The sequence below is a fragment of the Labeo rohita genome, chromosome 7 (genome assembly GCF_022985175.1).
Source record: "Labeo rohita strain BAU-BD-2019 chromosome 7, IGBB_LRoh.1.0, whole genome shotgun sequence".
In the NCBI taxonomy this organism is placed as follows: Eukaryota; Metazoa; Chordata; class Actinopteri; order Cypriniformes; family Cyprinidae; genus Labeo; species Labeo rohita.
The window spans coordinates 39,824,281-39,839,658 of NC_066875.1; the positions used below are offsets into that span (position 1 = coordinate 39,824,281).

The window sequence follows — 15,378 nt, forward strand, 5'->3', positions numbered from 1 at the left end:
TTTTATTTCATTTTTATTTATTTATTTTATTTTAACATATTTCATTTTTATTATCAGCAGCTGTGCTGCTAAATCTTTTTGGAAACTGATGCATTTTTTCAGGATTCTTTTAATGAACAAGTTTAAAGGGACATCATTTATTTGAAATATTTTGTAACATTATAAATGTCTTTATTTTCATACTTTTGATCACTTTAATGTGTTCTTGCTATATAAAAGTATTCATTTGATTTAAAAAAAAAACCTCGGGCTTTTGAACAGTAGTGTAGGTGTCCTACACCTACTAAACAATACTTCAAGTTGTCAACATTAATATATTTTAAACGTACACTGCCATTCAAGTAAGACTTGTAATGTGTTTTTAAAGAAATCTCTTATGCTCATTAAGGCTGCATTTATTTGATCAAAATACAGAAAAAAACAGTAATATTGCATAATGTTATAACAATATAAATAATGGTTTTAATTTTAATATATTTTAAAATATAATTTATTTCTTTGATGCAAAGCTGAATTTTCATCATCATTTTAATATGCTGACTTATTATTAGAATTAACAATGTTGGCAACTGCCAAATATTTTTTTTGGAACCTGTGATAGTTTTCTGTGATAGTTCGTTAAAAAACAGAAAGAATAAAAATTTACTGACCCCAAACTTTTAAATTGCCGTGTCTATTGTTAGAAAAGATATCTATTTTAAATAAATGCTGTTCTTTTTAACTTTTTAGTAATCAAAGTATCCTGAAAAAAGTATCAAAGGTTTCAAAAAAATACTGTTTTCAGCACTGATAATAAATCAGCATGATTAGAATGATTTTTACAGGATCATATGACACTGAATACTGGAGTAATGATGCCGGAAATTCAGCTTTGATCACAGGAATAAAACAGATTTTTATGTATATTAAAATAGAAAAACGTTATTTTACGGTAATAATATTTCACAACATTACATTTTCTCTGTATTTTTGATCAAACACAGCCTTGATGAGCATAAGAAACTTTAATTCTTTAAAAAGAATTAAAAATCCTACTGATCCCAAACACGAATTAACAATAAACATTACTGTATCTATAGATTATCATTAATTTACACTATCAACTACTGTAAAAATGTTGCACTGATGTTAATCAACTGAACCTTATTGAAATGTGTTACCAGTATGGTATTATTACTTCTTGAAAAGTGAGGAAGATGCTATATTATAGACTTCATAGTAAACAATTTAATAAAACAAAATATTCAATAGGTTTCAAATAAGGTTCAGTGTGTACCACTACTGGAACCAAATGGATATCATCTCTAAAAATAAATAATTTCTTAAAAACCCCACCCAAGGGAGTTACAACTCACATGAATAAACCATGGGAAGACTTGACCTCTAGGGTTACTGTTCTTGCTAACAATGCTGAGCAGTGTGTCAATCACCATCGACAGCCAGTGAACTGTGGGAAGGATGTCTGGACCCACCTAGGAATAGAAAATGACAGTTTATTGAAAAGTTTTCCAGGCTTTTTTTGGAAAAGGAAAGAAGGAAAACAACAGAATGTTCAGAAAAAGTGACATTTCTGGGGCCAGTTGCATAAACATAGTCATCATGTTAAGACTGTGTCTTAAAGGGATAGTTCACCCAAAAATGAAAATTCTGTCATTAACTACTCACCCTCATGTCATTCCAAACCCGACAAGACGTTCATCTTCGAAAAACAAATTAAGATATTTTATTAAAATCCAAAAGCTTTCTAAGCAATGTAATTACCATGTTCAAGACAGTAAGGAAATAAATAAAATAGTTCATGTGACATCAGTGGTTCAACCTTAATTTTATGAAGCTACCAGAGTACTTTTTGTCTGCAAAGAAAAGAAAAATAATGACTTTATTCAACACTGACATCTCTTCTATGTCAGTCTTCAACATGCACAAAAAGTATTCTCGTAGCTTCATAAAATTAAAATTGAACCACTGATGTCACATGGACTATTTTAACCATGTCCTAACTACCTTTCTGGGCCTTGAACATGGTAATTACATTGCTGTCTATGGAAGGTCAGAAAGCTCTCGGATTAATATCTTAATTGTGTTACGAAGATGAACAAAGGTCTTATGGCTTTGGAACGACATGAGGGTGTGTAATTATAGATCGAATTTTAATTTTTGGGTGAACTATCCCTTTACGATCTAGTCTGACTATCTAGCAGCTAGCCAAGTGGTAATCAGTCGTACCTTTCAAAGTAGACCAGAATCAGACTTTAAAAAGCTGACCAGTCTTGCAGAAACAAATTAGGTGACCACCTTATAAGACTATAGTCTAAGCAGCTCACGCAACTAGCCACAAAAAAAGCTGCATCTCACCTCAAGTCCAGTTTCAGACTGTGTAGGAAGGTTGCTTTCATATCTGGTTAAGACAACAGCCAGCCCACTTAGTGCCAGGATAGAATTACCTTGAACAACTGGACTATCTCTGTCATAACGGAGACAAAATGATAAAATATTAATACACATACAAGCTAATTTTAAACAGAACAACAATGAAGCAACACTGAATGATTACTTTCATCGATGCCCAAACAGGCCTGAAAACGTTGGTTGTGAGTAATTATACGCCTACATGTAATCGATAAACCACTGAAAAATGCTTTCTTAAGAGACTACAGTGAATAAAAGCTAACTGCAGATGCTGAATATGAAGCACTTTGTTTAATAATAAAACATTTTGAAAAGAAAAAAAATCAATAGTTCGGACATTTAGCTTTGAAAAGAGAAAACAAGGGGGAAAAAAGGCAAAAAAAGGGAACAAAACAAAGAATATCAGTAACTTACTTGGCGGCGGATTTGACCACATCAGTCAGTTGGTCTCTGACCCTGAGGAAAGAGAGAGAATGAAAGACAGAGATATGATTTAAAATGCTCCACAGACTAACAAGAAGAGCTTTCATCTCCTCAGGCAGTGATTTAAGAGCCCAGGTACCATTCGCATGACTACATACAGTACAAGTGGTCCCAAAAGTCTGAGACCGCATTGAAAAACTGGGATTCATCCAATTTAAACATGGAAACGCAGGAAGATTTTGAAACATATTAAAGACCCCCTGTAGTAAAAAAAAAAAAAAAAAAGATTTTTATGTTTACTTGTCTATGTTGTGTTTTTAATATGCTTTTGGACAAACCATGTCCCAGTCCATTAATCAACACCATTTCTGAGTATTTTCTCCTTAAAACTATAGTTTCCCAAAGACCGTCCCAGAAATGCGGTTTGAAACAGCCCGCATTGCCGTCTGCATACTGGGCTGCATTCGAGCCTTCAAGGGATTTTGAGGGCACAGCATCGTCAAGTAAGTAACTTTAACAAATGTTACAGTATCTACTGTAGTTGTCCGCTAGTAAAAACAGTTTTATCAGTCATTATCCGTGTTTCGCCATTATATCACGTTTACTACAGTTCAGTTAGTGGATCACAGGGCTCTGGCAGGTGTGACTGCGTGGGGGGCGGGGCTAATTTGCATATTCATAGATCCACGTATAGTAAATGAGGCAAGGGGGTAGAGTTACATTCAAGCTGTTTTAAGGCATGAGAAAATTATTTTCACCAGAAAAACACATTTAAATATGTCATTTTGATGATCAAAATCAGTTTTAAAGGATAACAAAACGTCTTGCTTTTACTGAAACACAAGATCGTCTTCATCGATATGATCTTCAGGTTTTACACAAACAAATGAAGTATAAAAAGTGACAGAAAATACAAAATACATTTATTATTTTTCAGTTGAACTTTTCACTCAAATTGTTATGCTTGTAATGTAACAGAAGAAGAAACATGTCATTAAATTGGAGAAAAGCAAAACAGAAGCATACTGGTCTCACATTTTTGGGCCCTACTCATTTCCTCCAGCTTAAACCATCTTTACTTGACATCTCTTTCTGCAGGAGCAAAAGCTGTAACCCTACAATCCCAGTGGTCTCATACCATCCAACCCTCCCAGCATGCTTCAGGGCACGTGATCGCGTACGGACTGCCCTGAGCTCCCACGAGAGGAATAACTGTATTGCACAAAGACTGCGGAACAAACGAGAATTCGTGATGCCATGGGGAATGAAGTTCTGGCTGCCATCTGAACATGTTATCCCATCAATCACTCATCGGCTGACAGGCCGTCAAAATGGCGTCCCGGGGGTTGAGTTATGGTGTTCTGCCAGACTGCGTGGTTATGCGATAGGGCATATTACGGCGAGAGACCGTGTGAACAATAACAGCCTATACATGCCAACAGATTTACATTGAAAGATTATATGAATTTGTGTAATGGTGATGTGCATGCATTTGAAATGTCAGTCCCCATTCAACGGCTTTTCAAAGCAGCTGAAAAGGCCAGAGCAATCACAATTCAACAGCTCTGGATGGTTTGACACAAGCAAGATGTATAAAATAATACCTTCACATTCCTCCCTATGGTGCAAAGCTCCAATTACACTTCACTCTTTAGAGGCTTTCATTATAGTGCAGCATTCATCGTGACAAAGTCATCAAAGTGCTAAGCTTTTTGTGCTAAAAACGATGAAATATAATTCACAGTCGCATTACAAGAAGTTGTTTATGGTCAGCTATGACGTCTGTACTTCTTAGGGGTTCCTTTGAACTTTTTTTACATCTGTAGCTTAATTTACATTTATAAGCCTTTTAAAAATAACTACATATAAGTAAGCAAAGTGAGTTTTGCATTTGTTTCTTTCTTAAAACAATGGCAGACTATTGTTGACTATTGTCATGGTGAAACAACAACAACAACACTATGTTTAAGATCCATTTTTAATAAAAACTCTAAAACTATATGACCCTGGACCACAAAACCAGTTTTAAGTAGCACTGGTATATTTGAAGCAATGGGCAAAAACACACTGTATAGGTCAAAAATATCAATTTTTCTTTTATGCCAAAAATCATTAGGATATTTTGTACATTTAGATATTAGGATATTTGTACATTTAGATATTAAGATATTTTGTACATTTCCTACCGTAAATATATCAAACCTTAATTTTTGACTAGTAATATGCATTGCTAAGAACTTCATTTGGACAAATAAAGGCAATTTTCTCAATAAATTTGATTTTTTCGCACCCTCAGATTCCAAATTTAAAAATATTGTCCTATCCTTACAAACCATGTCAATGGAAAGCTTATTTATTCAGCTTCCTGATAATGTTTAAATCTCATTTTCAAAAAAATTGACCCTTATGACTGGTTTTGTGGTCCAGGGTCACATATCTGCTCCTACTGTGTTAAAATCTTTTCATGGGTGTGCAAAAGTCATTGTATCGAATCAAATGGCATCTGCAAGCAAATCAAGTTACAGCTTCTCAAAACTATTCTGAAGCATTTTGTAATGCCTTTCAAACAACTGATTACCAAAATGATGTATGAGTGGACGGTTTTATCATGCTACTCACTGAGTAAAAATGTTCAACTAACTTTTGACAATCAGAAAGTGTGTAAATATACAGTATCTATTGTTTTAGCATTCAAACCTTAAAAAAAGACTGTATGTTACAAAAACAATATACACATAGGAGCATTTTTACCTTGTACTGCAATTCTTAAAGGGGACACTGAATGTCCATTTTCCACAAGTTGGTACTTTGGTAAAAAATTCCTCAACAGTCATGTAAAACAACATGTTTTTTCTCTGTCAAAAACAGCTCCGTGCACAGCAACCAGTTTTGGTGCATGTCTCTTTAAATGATAATGATGTTTAAATGACGTTTATTAAACAAAATGATAATGAGCCCCTCTCTTTCGTTTTTTTGTCTATTCGGTTGACCATTACCATCAAAAACAAAAATAATACACTGCGTCCTCAGTAGCTCTGATGTCAGGAGAAAATACTTATGTTTACTTTTACATCCAGCTACAAAACACCTGCATTGCTTATAAGACGTTGTTGTTACAGCTGCTCAAGCATGGAGAAAATGGTGGACAACGTACAATGGCTAAGGGCAGAAATATGGAAATACGGGAAAGTCGTTCAGAGGCTGTGGGCGGGGCTTGAACAATATGATGTCATACTACTCAGAAAATCAAAAGGCTTGATAACGGAGTGTTTAGGTTTTCTGCACATTGAAAAAATGAGTGAATGATTTATATGCAAACACCACGTAAAAGGGAATGTCCCCTTTCATAAAATCATCATAATTTGATTTTCCAGTGAAATGACAGACCTCTATCTGGTGACATATGCCAGACATATGTCTCCAATTGTTTACTTATTACAACTTACTGAAATCTCACATTCAACTAATGTCTCCATCCATGGATGGATAGAAGTTCCCTACATTCATTTTCTTTTATTGATTCACTCAGATCCGTGTCAAAATTGGAAGAAACTAATTCTGTTCATCATAATACAGTCTGTACTGTAAATGCATCCAGATGTGTGAATCTTACCAGAGCCAGGCATAGTGCTGTTTGTACTGCAGTTCCTCCGGGCTCTCTTTACCCTGTTTCTGTAGCATCTCCAGCTCTGCTTTTCGACCCTGGACAATTACATCTAATTTAATCTCATGATTTATGATCTTAATTATAAAGCTAGTCTTATTCTTATACATCTGATTTAAAAAAAAAAAAAAAAAAAAAAAAAATTCACCTGGAGAGCTGCATTGAAAGCCCGGCTCATGAAGCCCCGCCAGGCCTGGGGCAAGAGCAGAGAGCGATGCCATTCAGATGGCTGGATGTTCACCTGAGAGGAAAAAATTGGAAAAAAAGTGATTAATTAAAAGATTAATTATTACAATTGTGAATATTTATACATTCACAGTTATGATATATTTATCATTGTACAGATTGTAATCAAATATATTAATATTTCATGAAACAATCAAAAGCATAAATAAATAAAATCATTACTGAAATTTTTTTGAATTGAATTGAATGTAAATCCCCAATGACAAAACTGATAATTACAAACAAACATACAAATGCATTTAAATTAGTTTGAAGGTATAGTTCACTTAAAAATGAAAATTACCCATGACATTTACTCACCCTCAGGCCATCCTAGGTGTATATGACTTTCTTCTTTCTAATGAACACAATCAGAGTTATATTAAAAATGTCCAAGCTTTACAATGGCAGTGAATGGCTCTTGAGATTTCAAAGTCGAATAAAGTGCATCCATCCATCATAAAAAAGTGTTTCACACAACTCCGGGGGTTTAATAATGGGCTTCTGAATTGAAGCAATGCTTTTGTGTAAGAAAAATATCCATATTTAAAACGTTCTAAACCATAATCTCTAGCTTCCACTAACTGTAATAAGCGCATTGGATATTTTTCTTACACAAATTTCTCACAAATGCATCGATTCGCTTTAGAAGGCCTTTATTAACCCCCTAGAGCTGTGTAAAGTACTATTTATGATGGATCAATGCACTTTATTGAGCTTCAAAATCTCAACACCCATTCATTGCCATTATAAAGCCTGGAAGAGCCAGGACATTTTTTAATATAACTCTGACTGTATGTGCCTGAAGGAAGAAAGTCATATACACCTAGGATGGGTTAAGGGTGAGTATGTCAGGGGGTAACTTTCATTTTTGGGCAAACTATCCCTTTAACCATAATGAAAATAATACAATTAATATAAAAAACAAAAAAAACAAAATGTTTTATTAATACATAAATGTCTCCTCTCATTTTGATGTAAAATAACATTTAAATGAAGTGTGTGCTGGAAGGTACCTCATGAATAAGGGTGGCTAACATTTGTTGATAACTTCTCCCTCTGCTGACAAGGAAGCGGGTGATTGGACGTCCATCTTTGTCAGTCTGAACAGGAAGGTCATAACAGAGTAGAAGCCCAGCTGAAACAGACCAATCAAAACCAACATACTGTTTGTTTATTTAATACACTAACTGGACAAACACAGAATTATGTTACTTCAGTTGTGACAAACATGCATTAACTAAAAGAATTTTAAGATGCACTTTAAGTACCCACATTACAAAGACAAATGACTCTTGTACAGTATATGTACCTGCTAAGCCAGGTTTCAGACCCGGCTGCTTGTTCTTCTCGTATGTTTTCAGCATAAAAGAAGGAATTCCAGACGCGGTTTTCCCCTGGTCAGAGCGCAAATTCATCCCACTCAGAGCTGAATGGTACACGCCGCGGGGCATATGGGTCATCTCCTGCCTTACTAAAGCTGTTAGGAAAGTCTCAAGGGCTGCAAAAGAAGACAAAATTCATGAATTAAGTAGGTGTTTGTTAAAGGGTAAACAACACATTACATTAACATTTATACAACAGCAACAGAAGTCTTTATTATAATCATAAGTTTAAAATATATTCCATATCGTTTAATTTATGTAGTTGTTGCTGTGGGTTTGCCATGTTGCATATTGCAGTGCAGTACACTGAACCACACAGCGTCAAGTTTTATTCATTCAGCTACTTTGAATACATTACCTCGGTAAAAATATGGAAATAAGCTACAGTTACATAACAGTAACTGTGAAATGATCACACCTTGGGTCTATGATATGTAAAATTTCAGTACACAAAATCTGTCCTAATTTATTTCTTCTGCCACGGTAAAAATACAGCCAGCTGGCTTGTTATCTAACCAGATAACAGCAAATGTATCGCTCATATAATCTTATATAATGAATTAGCAGAACAGGTAGGTTAAGTATTAAGTAAACAACCCAATTAATATTCATTAATAATGTAATAGATCGCTATAGGACACCAACATAAACATCAGTCATTCAGACTGTTTCAATTCGTTCAGTGACAAGAACTGACTTGCCTTTTTTTTTTTTTTTTTTTTACAAAAATTCATTTTAGCCTGATATTTCCAGGTTTTTATGACTGGAGGGTTTGCGTGCAAAGAGAGTAACAAATACCTCCTAATATAAGATCATACAAAGACTATCTTGAAATGTAATAATTAAATAACTTTGAAAATTGAATCTGAATCAAATAACTCAAAACATTTTGAATCAAAATATTCTATGACAACAGCTGTTCTTGTTTTAAAGAGAGAACATGCTCTCATATAGCAGAGATATACACATGAAACAAGAATCAAACAGTGTTGAATCAGTGTGGGTTTTAAGAAGCAAAAAAAAAATACTTTTCTGCACAAACTAACGCACAAATTGAGCCAAAACGTAATGTATTAAAGGCATAGTTCACCAAAAATGAAAATTCTGTCATCATATACTCATCCTCATGCTGTTCTGAACCTTAATTTCTTCTGAGGAACACAAATGAAAATACTTTAATTAAAGTTGGTAACCAAACAGTCTCTGTTCCTATTGACTTTAACTGTATGGTTTAAAAAATATAATGGAACTCAATGGGAACCGAAACAGAAAAAAAGAAAAAGTCATACAGGTTTGGAACAACATGAGGGTGAGTAAAAGATAACAGAATCTTTACAAAGATGCCCCATCAACACCATTGTGCTCAAAAGAATTAGTCAAAATGCATGTTTTGTGATTCAAAAAACTGTAAATGCAAGTCGACCTATATTTAAAAACAGTCTGTTAGTCACCATAATCTTATAATCATACCTGGTAAAACAGACTGTGGTGTCAGACAAACTAGCTTCACATATGACGCCCCTGGTACTGAAACATCTTCCTCCTTTTCATCCTCATTTTCCTTCCCTTCATCCTCTTCTTCAGGCTGCTTTGGTACGGGTCTGGCCTGTCAGCCAGATCATATCACCATTACAGATATACCATATATATAAAGGTGCAGAAATAATGTGAGGATACTTAGCAAATTTTCTCACCTGTTCTGGCAAGTGTAGGATGGTGTGAGACGACTCAGGGTACTCAGAAAGAGCTTTATAACCTTGGGTTGCAACATCCAGGTCCTGATGAAGCCAATAAAGCTTTAAACATTACTGTTTACTTATAACTGCTTGAGAAATAGCAAAATATATCGCATAAAACGCCACAATGACTTTTCATTAGAAGTTGTCGGATGACTAGTCAACCATCCTGCCTGTCCCTACTGTTCATTACCGTTTGAAAATGTCAGCGCTCACCTGACTAAGAGCGTAGCTCCATAAAACACCGACTGCCTCGTTTCTGAATTTCTGTAAGGAAAAGGACATAAGACCTGAAGTAATTTGTCCCGTTATAAAATGTGGAAAGAAATAAATCATGCTTTTAACTATGAATTCAGACATCGCTACAAAATACCACACTTATAGCAATTAGAAACAGTGTTTGGTGGTCTCGTGCCTCATATTCTTCAGTTTTGACATTTAAAGCAGGTACTAATGCCAGAAGTTCAGCTGTGGCCTTTAGGACCAGGGTTCTGGTGTCACAGCGCAGCTTAGGAGAGAGTGCCTTCCAAGTAGAGATGATATCAACTACCTGAACAGTAAACAGATGAGAGGAATATTCAAATGCAGGCTTCAACGGTAAGACTCGTCCCCTGGCTAGTGTAAGATAATACATATTTAACATGTAAATTACTATGGAAGCCTGTTTCCGCCGCAAAAAAAATAAATAAAATAAGGTAATAAGAGAAATAAGAGTTTTTATTTTGCAATTCTGACTTTTGCAATTGCAAGTTTACATTTGGCAATTTGACTTTTTTTTTTTTTTGAATTGCATAATATAAACTCAAAATCACAAATTATAATGTCAGAATAACAGGATGAAAACTCACAATTCTGACTTTTTTTCTTGCAAATGCAAGTTTATATCTTGCAATCCTGCCCATTTTTTTTTTTTTTTTTTTTTTTTTTTTAGAACTGTGAGATATAAACAATTTTGAGTTATAAAGTCCAGAGAGGGGGAAAAAGACTTACATGTAGTTAATATTTCACAATTCTGACTTAATATTTCGCAATTGCGTTATAAAGTCAGAATTGCAATTCTGATTAAAAAAAGTCAGAGTTTACAACACACAATTCTGACTTTCTTTTTCAGAATTTTGAGTTGAAATCTTGGTATTTTGAGTTTTATCTTGCAATTGCGAATTTATATCACGCAATATTGACTCACAACTGCGAGTTTATATCGCAATTCTGAGAAAAATGGTCAGAATTGCAAGTTTGTATCTTACAATTCTTACTTTGTAACTCATAATTGTGAGTTCATATCTCACTATTTTGTGAAAAATTCAGAATTGTGAATAAAGTCCAAATTTCCCTTTTTTTTTATTTAGTGGATATTTTATTTAATGGCTTCCATACATTACTGTTCAAACGTTTGGGGTCAGTATGTTTCTTTCTTTTTTTTTATTACAACTTTTAATCAGCAAGGATGCATTAAACTGATCATAAGTGAGAGTTAAGTATTTTTTAAAGGTTTCTGTGTCAAATAATAATAAAATAATTATATTATATTATTATAAATATAATCATTATTTCAAACTATTCATCAAAGACAAAAAAAAAAAATCACAAAATATTAAGAATATCTGTTTTCATTATGACAACTGAAGGATCATGAAAATTCAGATTTGTCACAGAAATATATTTTATTTTAAATTGTAATATTTCATAGTCTGTTTGTTGATGAAATAAATGACTATTGATGAGCTTAACAGACTTCTTCTAAAAACATTCAAAAATCACACTTGCCCCAAACTTCTAAACCATATGTACTATACTGTATATTTTATATCATATATACTATTTTTTGATCATGTGCATGCATTTTTATGACTTGCAACTTTTTAGACACACCAGATAATTATCTAACTGGTTAAAATGGACTACAGAATGAATAATAATTCAATAAAATTGTAAACAATATATAATAGTTCATAAAACATTTATTAAAATATTAAGAAATATATTTTTACATTTATTTATATAGTAAATATTAGATTGTTTTATGCTATAGCCAGTGAAAATGCCGGCAGAGCAAATATGAATCTAAAATCCTTTTCGCAAAACTCCTGTTGAGCCTTGAAATTACTATAATTTGCCTCTTTAGGTGGGAAAGCACGTAAGGGCCTGGGTGGCACTGGTCTACCTAATCAAAATCAATAAAAATGCATTTTCATCTTCACTTCTGGTAGCCATTGTGAACCTCTTTACAGGTTCACACAGACTGACCTCAGCCCTACAGAGCTCCTGTAAGGCCTGCAGTGCCAGAGCAGCAGGAGTGGCCTGATCCTTCCTGGAGAACTGCATCAGCGTGTCGGTGATGGCGGCCAGCATGTCTCCTCCGTGTTGGTATGGCCTGGAACAATACGTAAAATGGTAAATCAAGTTACTATGTTACTATGATCTATAACAGTCTAACATATCAGGAGTCAATACAGTGGTAGCTCCGTTTGGAGTATGCAGTACATCAAACTTCTAAATTAACACTGGTTTAATGGTGGCAGATTCTGGGTAAAGCAGACCTTTCTCTGCAGATGTCTCTGACGCAGGCTGCTCTTGCCAATATCTGCTCCCACTGCGTATCTTTTCCCATAACCACTGAGGATTTTTCAAGCTGAGACATCAGTCTCTGCAGGTCCGGATACACACGGTCCTACACAAAAAATACAAAATCTCAAAATCTATCTTGAGGGTAACAGAACTATGTTATACAGTACAGTATAGTGGTTCTACAAAATATTTAAACACAAACAAGTCACATTTGAGCCTGTATGAATGTCACTGCATTAAATGAAATTAGCTTTAGATATTATCATCTCATACAATGATACATATCAATCATACATTTCTAAATACTTATACTAGATATTATAGTAGGATTAGGTATCAAAACAACTTTGCTGATAATCGTTCATATAGGAATATTTCAGTTTAAATGTTCATTTTTCTAAAATACATAAACTGCCTGTGAAGAAATTATTTAGTATTTGTATAATTTTACATTTCATTAATAACAGGGTTCAAACCAAACCATGTCATAATAATAAACAATTGAACAATGAAACTACTAATTGTAAATATTTTGCACTAAAATATATATATACACACATATAATACATATGTACATATAATATATATATATATATATATGTATATATATATATATATATATATATATATATATATATATATATAATATGTGTGTGTGTGTGTTATATTATTTAATATATATGTGTGTATATATATATATTGTGACGAGTCGACTGCCTCCCCCCCTTATTGTCAGCTGCACCCCGTCGGTAATCGCCGCCCTTCACCAGGCTCCCGACGGGAGTGGGCGTGTGGGAGGAGGAGGGGCGCCGAAACATCCAGGTCTGGCGGCGTGTGATGAGGCACACCTGATGTGAATGAAGCCTCATCACCGCCGCTGTTAAAATGCCGAGCGCGCCTCTCCTCAGGAGACCGGTCTCTTCCCCGTGCATGCACGCTGGTGTCCTCGTGGGTCCAGGAAGGGGTGAAGAGGGAACCAGCGCCGCAGGACGAGTTGCCGGACCCCGCGGGTCCGGATGAGGACCGCACCCGTAACGGCTGACGGGCCAGGATGCCGGGCCGTGTTATCCCCCAGAAGCGCCGCGTAGGTGGAGGAGGACGATGCCGCTAGAGAAGCCGCCGCCCCTCGCACCCCGGACCTGAGCGGGGAGCGCGTGCGGCCGCCGGACTCCGCCCCTTACCTGGACCCTTCCCTTTTGGAACACTACCCCTCCTTCACGGAACCCCGTCACTTCGAGGACACCAGATCCCCCTTTTGTTTTGGACACTTTTTCCCCCTTTTTTGGACACTTTGTTTTATTGTTTAATAAAAGCCTCTCCGAGGCCTGACGTCACGCCCACTGTGTCTGTCGCTTTGCTCCGCCCCCGTGACAATATATATACACAAATATATATTAAATAATATAATTCATATTATATATACTTTATTAATTAATTACATGGCTCAAATCATTAAGTTACCATTATATGAAAAAAAAATTACTCAAAGTGTTATTCTAAAAATATATCATGAAAATATTATTTTTAATGAATTAAATTTGTATTAAATTAGTGGACTAAAAAGAAAAATTTAAATTTAATAATATTTTAATAAAATTTTAATAAAATTTAAACAATTATATTTTGAAGCAAAATCAGTCAATTTTTATTTATTCTTTTTGAAAGAAATTAATAATTTAAATCAACATGGAAGTATTAAATTGATAAAAACTGATGGTAAAGACTCAAATAAATGCCATTCTTTTTAACTTTTTATTTAAATAATCCTGAAAAATGTACCACAGGTTCCAAAAAATATTAAGCAAAAAAAAGTAACTTTTTCAAAATAAATATTAAAAAACATTACGTTAAATGCATAATTTTACGAAAAAAAATTATTATCCTAATAACTATTACCTGAAAATATTTATCATAATGAGACATTTTAAATAAAACAGATTTTTAATTATTAATGCATTAAATTTGAAAACAGAAACTGCCTAGACTTGAATATAATAATATATAACAATAATGATATTTCAAAGCATAAACAAAAATGGTAAGTAAATTTGAACTAAATACTGAACATAGATATTCAACATAAGAAATGACCAGAATCAATGCATCACAGACATTTGACAAAACATAGAGAAGAGCAGAACAGTTTTAACAGATATGAGCATTAACTGCACCTGTTTTTGCCATAACAGAGCTAAGAGGCGCAGAGCCACAGGTCTCAGTCTGGATGAACTGCCCAGAGTTTGAAGAACATGAAGCACCTGCGGGATACAGAACTGAAACACAAGAGAGATCAGTCAGGATAAACACACACAGAGGCACAACAATGCTAAAACATACTGAGCAGGACCAGGTATATGCAAACTTAGCTAAAAGCTCAGTTTAGTTAATATATGCCAACTTAAATTACTCAGTGCTTTTATGTTTTTAACGCTTTGCTTGTGACCTACAGGCCAGGATGTGTTCTGCTGCGCTTTTAAAAATAAACGTATCTCACAGTTTACAAAAAGCTCAAATTAAAGACTACATTAAAGGGCAAACACTGCCACCCACATTCAAAGGCTGATGATAGAGCGCCGAAGCATTTAAAATAAAGATGAATAACATCAGCAAAAAAAAAAAAAAAAAAAAAAACATCTCCTCTCTCATTTACTCTAACTCTGCAACCTCCACAATGTGTTTTGTTGATGTAGCATTTTACTAGCAAGCAAAATGTTACAGAAGTACACATTCGCCATACAAGATTTATGAATAATGCGTATTGTTAGCGGAATCAAATAAATAACAATGGCGCAGACAATGGTCAGGTTAATGGCTGGAGTTGCCTACAGTGCAGGTGAGCTGTTGCCATAGCAACAGGGGAAGCAAAATATCCCAAATCCATGCAGACGCACTATATTCATATTTTGTGGAGCTGTGCTGCAATATGCTGTAAATGGATTCTTAATTTTGACTGTCATGCATATTAACA

General features: G+C 34.5%; 1 protein-coding gene across 1 annotated transcript in view; it reads right to left on the reverse strand.

The window, feature by feature from the left end:
• focad (focadhesin) overlaps window positions 1-15,378 on the reverse strand; it is a 65,580-nt gene that overhangs the window by 17,618 nt on the left and 32,584 nt on the right. The window contains exons 13-26 of the mRNA XM_051114794.1: window positions 14,582-14,683; window positions 12,383-12,513; window positions 12,090-12,216; window positions 10,258-10,392; window positions 10,059-10,109; window positions 9,801-9,884; window positions 9,577-9,712; window positions 8,034-8,222; window positions 7,738-7,859; window positions 6,645-6,737; window positions 6,446-6,534; window positions 2,824-2,865; window positions 2,356-2,464; window positions 1,356-1,472 (exon numbers count right to left, since the gene is read on the reverse strand). Coding sequence (XP_050970751.1) covers window positions 1,356-1,472; window positions 2,356-2,464; window positions 2,824-2,865; window positions 6,446-6,534; window positions 6,645-6,737; window positions 7,738-7,859; window positions 8,034-8,222; window positions 9,577-9,712; window positions 9,801-9,884; window positions 10,059-10,109; window positions 10,258-10,392; window positions 12,090-12,216; window positions 12,383-12,513; window positions 14,582-14,683 — 1,527 coding nt within the window. The remainder of the gene's footprint in view (window positions 1-1,355; window positions 1,473-2,355; window positions 2,465-2,823; window positions 2,866-6,445; window positions 6,535-6,644; window positions 6,738-7,737; window positions 7,860-8,033; window positions 8,223-9,576; window positions 9,713-9,800; window positions 9,885-10,058; window positions 10,110-10,257; window positions 10,393-12,089; window positions 12,217-12,382; window positions 12,514-14,581; window positions 14,684-15,378) is intronic.